Below are 14699 nucleotides of genomic sequence, written 5' to 3'. Positions count from 1 at the left end.
CTAGCACTAGCGCTTTTCCATGAAAAATAAAAATCATCCTCTAGATCTTCAAATCTGCAGACATGGGGATTAAAACCGACCTTTGTGATTATTAAGACAGCCTACAACTAGCATGCCTCCCTCCTGAGCTCCTTGTTAGCACACATTTGTGCAGGGAATGAAAAACAGAGGATGATTTGAGTTGTATTTTATACAGTCTATGGGCTGAACAAGCTCCGAGCTCTGACTCCGTGACAGACCGGATATTGTTGTGACGTAACAAAAACACGGAAGTCTGAAACGGCTCGTTTCACACACATTTACAGAAAGGTGGAGAAATCAGAACAGGGGCAGAATGGATGTTTTTTCATTCTCGGGGGGTTTGTAGACATGCCAGGGACACATATTTCAGGTAGAGAACCATTAAAAAGTCGATTTTGCATGATATGTCACCTTTAAAAACTGTCAACAGTCATTTTCAAATTTGTCAAGAAGTCAGATAGTGAATATATTTCTTCAACTGTGTGGTTAAAATGATGCTTTTCAAAGTATGTTGGCTGTATTTTTAAAGTTGGTGATAAGAGCATATAACTTTATTAACGTGCTATTGATTGAAAATAATTGAAAATAAACATGCTGATTGAAAATAAACGTGCTATTGATTGAAAATAATAGTATTTACTACAACTGTATTCAAACTGTATTTCTCAAATGTCCAATATAACAAAGGTTATATTGGACATTTGAGAAACAGTTTAGACTTGAAATGTTTTAAAGACTTTAACAGTTTTATTTTGTATACAAATCTAAAGAAAACTGTTGTTTTTGTTGAAGTTAAAACACAGTTGTAGTAAATATTATTATTTTCAATCAATAGAACATTAAAAATGGTGCCTAGTTTTTAATTTTCACAAGTTATATGCTCTAATCACCAACTTGCATAATAATTTGGCACGCTCACTTCTGCAGATTCTGCATTTTTTTTTTTAAATACAGCCGACAAGCATCATTTTAACCACACAGTTGAAGACATGTATTCACTATCTGACTTCCTAACAAATTTGAAAATGACTGTTAACATAGTTTTTAAAATATTCACAAAAATGCAACTTGCATAATAATTTGGAACACGGTGTAAAGCAAATGTGTAGCAAATAGAGCATCTTTAACAGACTTACAATTAGAGCTATTAAAAAATATGTTACCACAATAACATTTTTCATATCAGTTGATATCGATAATTATCATGATAAAAATCAAATAATTATTTCATTTAAATTTTAAGGCTGATTTTTGGTCCTGTGTGAAAGTTGAAGATACTTGTCAGTTTGTTGCCTTGTGTCTGGATTTAGTTCTCTGATAAGCTTCTTGAATCCTTCATCTTTGATGGTGCTAACAGGAGGCAGGTATTTTGTGTAAGAAGAGGTTTTTGATAAGTTTTAGTTTGTAGATTTTTTTTTCTAAGGTTGAGATAATTTGCATAATTGGATTTGAATTATATTGCATTTATCGCCCAGCTCTACTCACAGTCAATAATGTATATATTTGAATGTTTTTATAAAATTTGGACATATAAAACACATAGAATTGAACATATTGATGGGTTTTAAATGTTTTGCAAAATAAGTTTTATGTGCTCAATATTAGTAGAACTGCATGTGAACTAAAATGAGCATGGTCATAAAAAAAAAGCTTGCAATAAACACTCACAAGCTGCCATTAAGACGGGGTTACAATGACACTAATGGGAGTTTCCAGCCCAGATTATTACATAACATATCTGTGTGTCCTCTCTGTGTTTGAAGATTGACATTTGATTGAATGACAGATTCACCAGCAGCTCTTCACATATCCAGTTGACTTGTGTAAAACTGATCTGCCAACAGAAAGTGGTAAAATATGTCTTAAAGAGACGCTGCCAGCAAGAGGCACCAGCGACTCACAAAATCAGCTCAGTGCACAAACAGCAAACTGATGCTGTGTGCTCAGCCAAAAATTTGGCAAAAATATGAGCGTTCAGAGCCGACTGGGCATGCTGTTGGAAAACAGAGAAGTGAAATATGTTGCAGGACTCGAAGGAATATCTCGAGAAGTTTTCTGTGGATGTTTTTCATGATGCCTTTCTATCATCAAGACGTGTTTCTTTTGAAAAACTGTTTAAAATTGAGCTGAATGCAGCTGCTGTTTCCTCAACATTCAAGAAGCATCTTTAAAGCCTGCAGGGTATGTTGAAGCTACCATATTATTCCTTAAGGTCATGTTGGTTTGGAAACATTAGAACTCATATTTTTTTATGACACTATGAATATTTGCTCAACTTGAGAAGTGTATAATTTGTAAGCAAAGAAAGTGTAGTTCAAGGAATTAAAAGAAGATCATAAATAACTGTTACCTTCACATTTATATGTAGAATTTATATCTAGTGATAATTCCCTCCTGAATGTAAAGACCTTGCAGTGCGTTAGGCGTTAGATTCATTTGCAGAAACATCTGCAGCTGTTAATTTTGTGTCTGTAAATGTAATTCAATATAAATATTTGATTTATAATAATGGGGGGACATAATCTCAAACATATTTTCAGTATCTCAATTAAACTACAGCCAAACCACATACTGTATGAAATATGGACGTAGTATCCGTGACATCACCCATCTGTTTCTGAAGCGCTGTTTTGAGGCCAATCGTTGGTGGCAGCCATATTGCTGCTGTCAAGCGATTGTAACGTAAAGAGGCGGGCTTTGAGACTCCTAGCCGACAGCTACAGTGTTCCAGAAAAAAATGAACCTCCTGTACAGTGTGTGCCGATAGAGAAATGAGCTATCCAGACTACACTTGTCTTTTGTACCAGGCTGTAAACATGTTTGTTTCTGCTGTAAAGATTGTCTTTTTTGAACTGGTGTGTATGTGGTTTCAGGTACCGAAAGCTCATTTCTCCACGTGCTCTCACTGTGAGGGGGGTGTATTTTTTTCTCACGCGACAATTTAGAAGATATTGACATTACGAGTCTTCCAATGAGAGGCACAGCTGACTGCAGGAACACTGTAGCTGTTGGCTCAGAGGCTCAAACTCCGCCTCTTTACGTCACACTGGCTCGACAGAAGCAATATGGCTCCCGCCGACGATTTGCCTCAAAACAGCTCTTCAGAAACAGATGGGTGACGTCACGGATACTACGTCCATATTTTATACAGTCTATGGTTCCCATCCAGCATCAAACAGAAGAAGAAGTCGTCATGGAACAGCCAATCATGTCGCAGGGTAAGAGGTAGGCAGGCTTAAAGACATATAAACACACAGGCACACTGGAAAAAAACGCAAAACCTACCAGCACATAGCAGAGTGAAAACATGCTCCACATAAAAGGCCACTAAATTCCATTGATTAAGATATTTTGGCGATTTACTAGACCAGTGATTCTCAAATGGGGGTACGCATAGCCCTAGGGGTACGTGGGAGTTCTGCAAGGGGTACGTGACCAATGTACTCAATTTGGTACTGTTGTTTGTCAGAAATAAATCAGTGTGCTCCTTGGGCTGTCAAAGGTATACTAGCTGCCTCAATCTTTAATTATTTCTGAAAGTATTGCACTACAAAAGTATAGAATTTGTCATCTTTCATTTCAATGTTATTATGATGTTATTAAGACCACATGCATACATTTTATTCATGTTATTTTCCCATATTATTTCCTGTAATTTTTATCGACGGTACAAGGGGGTACTTCGCTGAAATTGTTTTGAAAAGGGGTAAACTTTAAACATGCCAAAAAAGTTTGAGAACCCCTGTACTAGACTACTGTTTGTTAAACGTGTTCAGTGTAGATGTTCTTAATTCCTACAGTGTTGACGGCCAGTGAAGGCATCAGGAGAGGTGTAGAGTGGGAGAGAGGAGAGGAGAAGTTTTTCATTCATTCAAACATTGATTGTTGCTTTGTTGGTTGGCGTGATCACGGCCGACAGTGACCGGTTATTAAAGATCAACGTGTTCACGAATCGGCTCGTCATCACTACAGCTGGTTTAAAATTTGGGGAGCCAAAAAACGGTGATTGGTTGGTGTTTTCCCAGGTTTACTCCGGCTGTAGATAGCAGTTTTTTTTCACTCTTTTTTTAGGAACACATCATGTATTGATTGCCATCAGGACATAAAGATCATTTTAACCAGTATAACAAAAAGTGTATCTAAATCTGATTACCAACCCCAGCTTTAAAATATTATGAAAGAATGATTTGATATTTGTTGTGAAAATTATCAATATCAACTGATGTGAAAAATGTTATCGTGATAACTTCATTTTTCAATATCGCCCAGCTCTACTTGTTGCACAGAAAGGATAATAAGGATGCTCCAGCTCCTCTCTTGAGCATACATCCAAGGCATGAGAGTCAACTTCTGTCCCCAGGATGACTCAGAGTGATCACATTTTCTCTGATAGACTCCGTCAGACTTTCAGGTTTCGTTTTTCCTCTGCTGTATTTTCTCTGAATGCACAAGCTCAGTAAATGAGAATCATACTGATAGACAGGGGGAGGATTACATCTACTTTCTTCTGTTTGTTAGAACATGTCCTTCCTGTAATTATCTGAAAGTGGGCGACACACACATTCACTGCAGCGAAGGGAGGTTTCCTTGAACCCTTCCACTCGCTGCACAGAGTAAATAAGCCTTTGATGTGTCTTTGTAGACTCGTGGTTTAGTTTCACTCTTTGTTGTAGACAGCTATCGCTCGCCACCTACAAAAAGCGTAGGTTATTGATTCCCTGACATGTTCTTGAATAGTATTCAGCATCTAGTCTTCATGAATTTGTGTTTTCCCGTAAACTTGTGGAAGCATCTTTGTGTGTTCCAGGTTGTCCGACTTCCCACGCACCCGACAATTCACAGAATGGGCTTTTTGACATTCAAGGTCTTAGTCATTACATAACCATAACTCTGCTTGTATCACTTGAACATTCAGTTTTCAGTAATTACAAAAGGCTGTCTTTTGTATCACTGTTGAATCGCTACTTCAGTCTGTAGATAAGACTACAGACTGAGGTATTTATCTCTGTTCCCAGCCCGTTGGTTAAAGCTTCCCCGTCTGACCCTCCTGCCTGCGGACAAGCACGTTTGTTTTGTCTGTTTGTGGAGGGAACAGAGCCGAACGGTTTCCAAGAAAGGCAGATAGGAGGGAGAGGAATCTGATGTGTTGCTGAATGATCAGGAACAGGTCGACTTTTTCGGAGCCCCTCAAAAGCTGCAAAACATGTGTGTGTTTGTGCGTGTGTGTGTGTGTGTGTGTGACAGGCCTGGTTGTTGATTTCCAAAATCACAGCATGTTACCTACCATGTGTGAAATGTGAGATCCAGGCTGTGTTCAGAGAAAGCTGTAATCAACACCAATAAGGCCGAAACGGTTGCTTTATTTGCTGCTGTATCAACAACAAGAAACTCCAAACTTCCCTTTAACTCCTTTTGCTTTTTCCTACGAGAGGACCGGACCTCATGAGTAACCAAAGCACAATTAAATCAACTTTACCCAATTACTTAAATGTAACTGTTACCCACATGGGCACTGCCTGGCGAAGAAACGTATACATACCAACATTATAAATGTCTGAAAGCTTTTCTGGAAGTGACAGAACAGAACCACCCAGAGGCCATTTATCGTCACAGACCGCCAAAGAATGCAGAGACCGACCCACCAAATATCAGGCCAGTGGTTTTGATTAGATCTAAATAACTTGTTTGTTTTGATGCTTGTTTGCATCTTGGTGGATTCCCATCAGTCAAAAGTCATCACTGACTGCTGTGGTGGAGGGTTTAAACACTGCATGTCACTCCTGGCTTTACACAGCTTATTAGTTCTGTATATCTACGTCTTGTACATGTATGTCTTTACCATAGACAGTACACATAATGGATGTAGTATCCGTGATGTCACCCATCTGTTTCTGAAGTGCTGTTTTCATCGGTGGGAGCCATATTGGAAATGCGGAAGTCAACCTAACTTATGTGGAGCTAGTGTGAGGTAAAGAGGCGGGCTTTGAGCCTCCTAGCCAACAGCTACAGTGTTCCCGCCTGTCAATCAAATCAGCTGTGCTTCTCATTATGGAAAACTCGTAATCTTCGTATCTTCAAAACTGCTGCGTTATGAAAAAATTTCACCTCCCGTACAGTGTGTGCCGATAGAGAAATGAGCTATCCAGAATACACTCGTCTTTTGTACTAGGCTGTAAACATGTTTATTTCGGCTGTAAAGGTCGACTCTTTTGAATTGGTGTGTATGTGGTTTCCGGTACTTCCGGAGCCAGCCTCAAGTGGACACTCGAGGAACTGCAGTTTTTAACACTTCCACATTGGCTTCAATTCTCGTGGCCGGAGGTTGCTGCTTGGTCTTTACCTATGTTACTAGTCCGTGCATATTTCCCACTTGTATTATTGGCTTCTGTAAACATACTGTAAATGTACTAATTAGTTCTGTACATGTTTTTCTTAGGATACACTGTTTTACTTGACTTTCTAATAATTTAATAATTACTATTTTGAAGGGAATCCAAGATGGCGGATGAGGTGTAGACTCTTACATCAGGCTCCCACACTTTTCTTAACTTTCTCTTTCGAGCCCAACATTCCTGCATTATTCATAGCGACATCATTGGAAATGGCAAACAAGCTCGCTAAACAATAATTACTATTTTTATATTCTCTTTATTGTAATGTTTTCACTGTCCACCCTGCTCTAACACTGTACATGGCCCTGTTGTGGGATGAATAAAGTCCTATTTTGTCTTATAGTCTGAGCCTTCAGGCTCGACTCTCAACTCAACTCATATTTATTTACACAGCATGTTACATACGTTCAAGCATGCAGCCCAAAGTGCTTCACAAAAGAACAGAGAGACAGAAAACAACAGTAATAGGTAAGAGTGGAAAGGAAAGGAATCAAATCAATCAAATAAGATATAATTAGATAAAATCTGAGAAGTATCAGAAAAATTAATAAAATAAAATCATTGCAAAAAAAAGCAATACAATAAAATCAGATGAATACCAGAAAAATAAATATAAAAATAAAATAGAATATAATAAGATAGAATAAAATGAAATTAATAAAAATGACGTTAAAACAATGTTCATAATGATAAAAATGCAGTTCAGGGCTAAAAGGAAATTATTCCAAGTTAAAAGCTAGATTAAAAAGGTCTTGAGTTTACTTAAAAACATCCAGAGAGCTCACCGTTTTAATGTCCAGAGGCTGAGAGGTCCACAAAAACAGAAAGCTCTCTGGCCGGCGCTTGTGAGGGACACATGAGGAACATTTAAAAGGGAGGCATTCGAGGACCTCAGTGATTGTAGTGGAACTTAAAATGACAGGAGATCATTGATGTATGGAAGCTGTATTTTATTTATTTATCTATTTAATTTAGTTTCATTTAATTTTGTTTCATTTTATTTGATTTAAATTATTTAACATTTTTTCCCTTTGGAGATTGTGCCCTGTCAGGTTTATTTATCTAAATGTGTTTATTTAAAGCAGTTTGCGGAGGTGTATACATCTCTTAGAGGGGAACAAGAAGTGTATTTGTGTTTGTGCAAAGTGTCGGCAGTGAAATATGGTGATATACAGCTTTTACCTGTGTGTCTGTGCAATTACACCTCTGTACTCCTGTGTGTGGGTTTCAAACTGAAAACCTGCGAGCCTGTGTGGGTGGAATACCTGCGGCACATGTTTGCCTCAAGTTCCTTTTTTTTTCTCACTATGAGACACCGTCATGTGTCTTCTGAATCCAGCTGCAGCATGGACTCACTCAAGGATGCTTTACTATGGTGGCTCTGTGACTCATGCTGAAGGGATGCCAGCTCTGAGAGGCGGATGAAAACACCAATGCTACCCACTTCTTAATCCGGCCACTCCCTACCAACCTCCTCCTCCTACTTTCAAACTCCAGCCAGACCACCAGAAAGGCAGGAGGAAGTGCTCTGAGTAACAGGAGACCCTCTTTAAGTTTGATTGATTTCTGAGTGAATCAGGACAGATCTCAATCTGTGGCAGACAAGCTTATTCCTGCTGCCTTAATGAAGATTTAGTACCAGGATATCTGTCTTTCCTCCTTTGGTTGCTCTTGTGTGTGAAATCGGGCTTACCTCCTGTTCCACTGAGGGCCCCAAAGGAATTACCATAACAAAAGTTTGTGTGCACATAGTTTTGTGTGAGAGGGACAGCCGTGGCAGGAATTCCAGACTTTCCTCTCTTTTTTTTTTTTCTTCTTCATTTCATCCCAGCAGGCTTTTTCAAACATGAGGCCTTCACCCTTCATCAGCCCCGGTAGCCTCCACTAACAGAGCCCACCCAAAGGAGAAGCTGAAAAGAGAGCCAGGGCAGAAAGCTACAAACTACCAGAGCCCGCCTGTAAACAAACAGCACTGCTCATGTTGTGTGCACTTACCTCACAGAAGGTTGCTGTTCTGTTGTCGGGACGTTTTTTTTAAAAGAAATGTTCCCCTCAGCTGGGCCCTCAACCCCTACATCACCCACTCATGTGAGCCTATGAGTCAAATCCGAGATGAATCACTCTCAACTGACTTTCATTTATCAATGACACATTTTGGGCAGTTTTTTTCTCTTCGGGTAGAAACTGAGAACACTGTGGAGACGAAATTAAACAGATGAATAAAACTGAAACAAAAGAATGTCACGGGTGTTAGAGGGGGCATAAACAAAGTAACACTTTCCAGGCAAATACATGAGTCTCATCTATACCCAGTTCAGATTGCATAACAATATGATACACTAACATCATAAGAGTAATGCAGACATTGTGTTGGCATGCTAGCTGAGCCGTTTGTTTTGTCAGGAGTGTTTTGGAAGGCAAGCCTAAGCAGACCCAAAAATAGCACGGCTATGAGTGTGACACATTAAGCTGAACAGAACTCTCTGTTTCTGGATCAAAGTGACTCATGTCTAAACCATCTCATGGTTCCTTTGTGAAAGTGTGTGTGTGTTCTTGTAACATAGTAAGTTGATTTTCAAAAGGATGTTTGGCTGTAATCAGTGATTAGCACTGTGCAGTTAATGCTGCATGTAATGATCCTCTGTAGGACATTGCAGAAAGCAAGAATGCAGTCCTGATGATCTCCTCACACTATTATGGTAAAGTATCAATATTTAAGGTGACTCTCATGTGAAATGTGAGTTTATGTCATCTTCAACTCATTTTCACATCTCCTAAAGAGCTTAGTTTTTAATCAGAGTAGAAGAAAGTGAGTAGATTTAGAAACATTTTCTTAATTCTGTGATTTTACAAATAATAGACAGTAAATGTTTCTGGTATTAACAAGAAGGAAGCAAGTCTTTTCATATCATAACCTATTCTCTCAGAACAGCTTCATTTTGAAATGTCCTGAATGATTTTGCTACTTTATCTTAAACACACCTAGCTTGACTGTCTGTGTCAGAATCAAGTGGCAACCTCCGGCCGCGAGAATTGAAGCAAATGCGTAAGTGTTAAAAACTGCACTTTGAGGCTGGCTCCGGAAGTACCGGAAACCACACACACACCAATTCAAAAAGCTGATCTTTACAGCAGAAATACAAATTTTTACAGCCTAGTACAAAAAACGGGTGTAGTCTGGATAGCTCATTTTTCAGTGGCTTTTTCCATAACGCAGCAGTTTCAAAGATATTAAGATTGCGAGTCTTCCATTATGAGAGGCACAGCTGACTTGATTGACAGGCGGGAACACTGTAGCTGTTGGCTAGGAGGCTCAAAGCCCGCCTCTTTACCTCACACTAGCTTGACAGAAGTTAGGTTGACTTCAGCATTTCCAATATGGCTCCCGCCGATGATTGGCTTCAAAACAGCGCTTCAGAAACAGATGGGTGACGTCAAGGATACTACATCCTATACAGTCTATGGTCAGAATAAAGGTCAGACTGTGTCTAAATATGCCTTACTGGACCTGATGCAAAACCTCATTAAATTAAAGGAGATGACCGCAAACCTGAGGCCAAAAATCACGGTAAAAAGCGATCACCGTGGACCTGACGTAAATTTAATTTAAAAAAGCCATGACCCTGAAACTGATGAAGAAAAAAAAACATTACAAAAAGTGATGACTGCCGTCCTCGCCCAAAAATCCCAGAAAAAACGTGTTTGTTTGGGGTTTTTTCACATTGAGTGTTGAGTGTTTATTCCCCTCCTTCATCTACATCATGTCTGTACTTTTCTCAGTAGTTCAGATCAAAATAGAAGCACATGACTAAAAAGTGTGACAGTGTGGTTTCATTCAGAGTGTAGTGGGTGTGTTTGTGGCGCATTATGTTAAAACTGTTGTTTTCTTTTGGAGTTTCCCCCACACAGCACCTCAGCTAGACATTTGGAATTTCACTGTTAAGGGTTGTTTCCACTAACAGGCACTTACAAGCTTGTTAAAGTGTGTGTATATTACCGACCAGCAGTTCGAGCAAACAGTGACAGGGTGGTTTCAAGAAAGAGGTGTATATCCCTTTAAATGTACTGTCATTGTTCAGTATCGGCTGTTGTACAGTGTCTTCTTTTCTTCATCTGTCCACATCAATCACCAATATTAGTGGTGTCTCTTTTAATTACATCAATATTGAATATTGAAATTGAACATGTCCTACCTACATCCTAACTCCTCATGACCTCATCAGATCTGCAATAAGTTGTCTCTCTTCCTATATTCACCCTCTCCTCCTTTTGTTCTTCTCTCAGCAGCCGTTGGGGCTCAGTCCCTATTCGCCATGCCTCGGCGGCCCGGCTATGGCACCATGGGTAAGCCCATCAAGCTGCTGGCCAACTGCTTCCAGGTGGAGATCCCCAAGATGGATGTCTACCTGTACGAGGTGGACATCAAGCCTGACAAGTGTCCACGACGAGTCAACAGGTGGGTGGCACCCTAAGAATGATATCTCTTCATCTTGACTTCAGCTGAAGGAAATGACAAATAATAAATGAATTGAAAATACTGTTGATCCAGATGTGGTCTCATTGCCGATGTATTTGATGGTATTTGTTAATCATACTGTGTGTGTGTGTTGTGCAGGGAGGTGGTTGACTCGATGGTGCAGCACTTTAAGGTGACAATCTTTGGGGATCGCAGGCCAGTCTATGATGGGAAGAGGAGCCTGTACACAGCCAATCCACTGCCTGTGGCACCGGCGGGGGTGAGCTGAGAAACAAGACATATCTTATGTGTAGTGTACATACACACCAGAGCTGAGGAATCCATGTTAATATGATCTCTATCTAAATATGTTCAAGTTCACTTTATATCTTAGAAGCTCCAGTTCGTTGAGGAAGGTAAACTGCGTGAAATCAAAAACAATTCTGCATGACTGCTGGATATCCACATGCAGACACATACAGATTCTAAACCCTCTTTCTTTCTTCCTCCCAGGTGGACTTGGATGTCACTCTTCCGGGGGAAGGAGGGAAAGATCGGCCCTTCAAAGTTTCCATCAAGTTCGTGTCTCTGGTCAGCTGGCACATGCTCCACGAGGTGCTGACCGGACGCAGCATGCCTGAGCCACTGGAGCTGGACAAACCCATCAGCACCAACCCTGTGCATGCTGTGGACGTGGTGCTGCGACACCTGCCCTCCATGAAGTAAGGAGCCTCTCGGGGTTTTATGTAGCCTGTTTTTTTTTTTTAATATAGCTAAGACTTGTTGATCACTCTTTTAATGGCAGCTGGAGGCAAAAATAGGCCTGTTGTTACTGTAGAAGGCTCCAGAGATGAGCATGGAACGATGGTGTCTTTAAAAAAATCACCTTATATTTATCTGCCGTCGGCAAACATAGACAAACAGAAAGCATGATCCCTCTGACACTCACAGTAAATACTGAATATTTGTTTTGACGTTGTGGCACCAATATCAGCACTCGGATCCAAACGGAAATCAAACACAGCTAATATGGACCTCATATCATGTTGAATTCGGTATCACTTTCCCGAGCCTCAGCAAGAGTCGAATCAAACACAATCTCGCCATTTCTTGATGAAAATCTTTCCCAGGCATTATTAAAACGCAGTTATATCGACACCTTTCCTTTAGCTGTGTTTGGCCTCCTGACACTATGTGAGCACCAAAATCCAAGAGCAGAATGAATCCTGTTTGCAGTTGTTAATGTGACTCCTGAACAGAGTGATAAAAGGCAGATAGGTCCAGGCAGTGTCACCTCCTTCTCTTTTTTGCCACAGTAGTCCCAGGTGATGATAAAAATTAGCTCTTATGTGACCCGTTATGAACATTAATTGACCCACATTCCTAATTCAGGATGTAAACCGAACCTCTTCTTGCTCTCTTCTTATGATACCTCCCTCCCTCTCCCTCTCTCTCAAGGTACACTCCAGTCGGGCGATCCTTCTTCTCAGCTCCAGAGGGCTATGACCATCCCCTGGGGGGTGGGAGGGAGGTTTGGTTCGGCTTTCATCAATCTGTGCGCCCTGCCATGTGGAAGATGATGCTAAACATTGACGGTGAGAATCAATTCCACTTTGCAAAGGTTTTGCTTTGAGGATACATCAGTTCTACAATAACACCTCACAGCTATGACTCAATGAGTTAATGAGATTGCTTGCACACTGTTTCGAACCATAGACCGTGTAAAACTAGGACGTAGTCTCAGTGATGTCAGCATTCGGTTTCTGAAGAGGCAATCTGAAATTCAGAGATAGCGGCCCCCATATTGGGAATACTGGCCCTTTTTTTATTGTGCGAGAAATGTGCTGTACAAGAAGGGGGTGACCAAGTGAAATGTAGACAGATTAGCAATGATAATGATAATAATAATGACAATAATAATAATTACAATAATGATAATTAAAATAATGATAATAAGAAGAAAAATGATAATAAGAAAAATAATAATAATAATAATAACGCTAATAATAGCAATAATAATAATAATAATAATAATAATAATAATAATAATAATAATGATAATGATAATATATAGCAATAATAATAATAATAATAATAATAATAATAATAATAATATGATCATAATAACAATAATAATAACAATAATGACAATAAGAGGAAGACAAAAAAAACAATTAAGGTTTATTCAAAATAGAGCAAGAATAACCTTTAGACAATAAGCAGTGAAAGAGGGTAATAATAATAAAATCAATCAATCAATCAGAATTTATTTATAAAGCGCTTTTCATACAATGACATTGTAACACAAAGTGCTGCACAAGAAAAACAACTTAAAATAGAATAAATTAAGGAAAAGATCCCAGGCAGCCCGACCCCAAACCCACCCCACAATCCTAAGGTTAACAACACAATATGCAACAATAGTAATAAAATAAATAAAAACAATAAAATAAATAAAATAAATAAAATAAATTAAATAAATAAATAAAAAAATCTAAATAATTTGCTGAACGAACTGAGGAAACGCTCTCATGTTATCTTAATGAGGAAACACTGGAGGTAAAATAAGATGTTAAAACTCAAAACAGGAAATTAAAATCACCAAAGTAAAATACATTTCTAAGATAATAAAAGACTAAAATATTAAACCATTAAAAGAAAATAAGATGTGAGACTTAAAATAAATAAATAAGTAAATAAATAAATAAATAAAGTAGAATAAAAGTGAGAAGATTTGAAATAGATAATAAATAAATAAATAAATAGATAAAACTGTTAAGAATAAAAATAAAACTTTAAAACTTAGTTAAAAGCAAGACTGAAAAGGTAGGTCTTGAGTTTGCCTTTAAAAATATTTAAAATATATCTATATGATATTCATAATGATAATGAAACAAATATGGCTGAATAACAGTCAACGTGGTTATTCATTTGCGGCGGTTGATGACAAATAAAAAGAAAGAAAACAAATATATAAATAGTAATAATAAGAAAACATTAAAAATTAAAATAAATAAGTAAATAAAGAAGGTAAATGTGTGTTGGGGTATGAGGGTTCTGGCTCTTACCAACACCCGGCTAATCTTGAAACTTGCAAAGAGGTGGAGTTGAGGCTGCAGCCAAGTCATTTGGCAAACGGCTAGCTATCAGTCAAATCAGCCACACCCCTAATTATGCACTCCAGGCAGGGGCTACATCCTTCAAAGGGAGCGTGCATATTTCACAAATCTCAGTCTTAAAACAGTTAAAATGAATGAGTTACAAAAAGTTGTTAGGAAGAAAGAAATGGGCTACGGAGAGCAAAATCATAATTTTGACCTGGCTTTGAACATTTTAATGAGGGCTCTAATGGGGTTCCTTTGTTTTTTGAGGCTCTTCTGCAGTTTCTGCTTTTCTGCATTGGCTTCCTTTTTCAAACTCAAACTTTTTCCACACTATTTCAATCTTCATTAGAAAGAAAGAAAGAAAGAAAGAAAGAAAGAAAGAAAGAAAGAAAGAAAGAAAGAAAGAAAACACACTGAAATATTGGTGTCAGTTGTCTTTCTCTTTCACTGCAAAGGAAATTAGATTTTAATAATTAAACACATGACACAGAGCCTCCATGTTGCAGGCTATTTTTAGTGGTGCCTTGCCGATTTGCTTTTACTAGTTTGTGATTGAGGGAACTTAATTGCTGTATTTAACAGGCCTTAAATGTTGTGCTCATAAATAAGCGATTTTATAAGTGATTTTATAAGAGAAGAATCCGTGAGGGACTCTCCAGACTTCCCTTCGTATTGGATGCTGAAGCTGTGGTTGAATCAGAATCAGAATCAGAATCAGAATCAGCT

General features: G+C 38.6%; 1 protein-coding gene across 4 annotated transcripts in view; it reads left to right on the top strand.

Moving 5' to 3' along the window:
• LOC117823171 (protein argonaute-3) overlaps window positions 1-14699 on the top strand; it is a 58123-nt gene that overhangs the window by 16529 nt on the left and 26895 nt on the right. For 3 of the 4 annotated variants that reach the window (XR_004633331.1, XM_034698255.1, XM_034698257.1), the window contains exons 2-5: window positions 10698-10869; window positions 11029-11149; window positions 11383-11591; window positions 12328-12464. Coding sequence is in view for 3 of the 4 variants with exons in the window: in XM_034698255.1 (XP_034554146.1) it covers window positions 10698-10869; window positions 11029-11149; window positions 11383-11591; window positions 12328-12464 (639 nt within the window). In the remaining variant the exon portion in view is untranslated. The remainder of the gene's footprint in view (window positions 1-10697; window positions 10870-11028; window positions 11150-11382; window positions 11592-12327; window positions 12465-14699) is intronic. The other variant, XM_034698256.1, reaches the window with a different exon arrangement.

Source organism: Notolabrus celidotus, chromosome 12, assembly GCF_009762535.1.
Source record: "Notolabrus celidotus isolate fNotCel1 chromosome 12, fNotCel1.pri, whole genome shotgun sequence".
In the NCBI taxonomy this organism is placed as follows: domain Eukaryota; kingdom Metazoa; phylum Chordata; class Actinopteri; order Labriformes; family Labridae; genus Notolabrus; species Notolabrus celidotus.
Note: the sequence above shows the minus strand (reverse complement) of the source record. Positions and strands in the feature narration are given on the sequence as shown.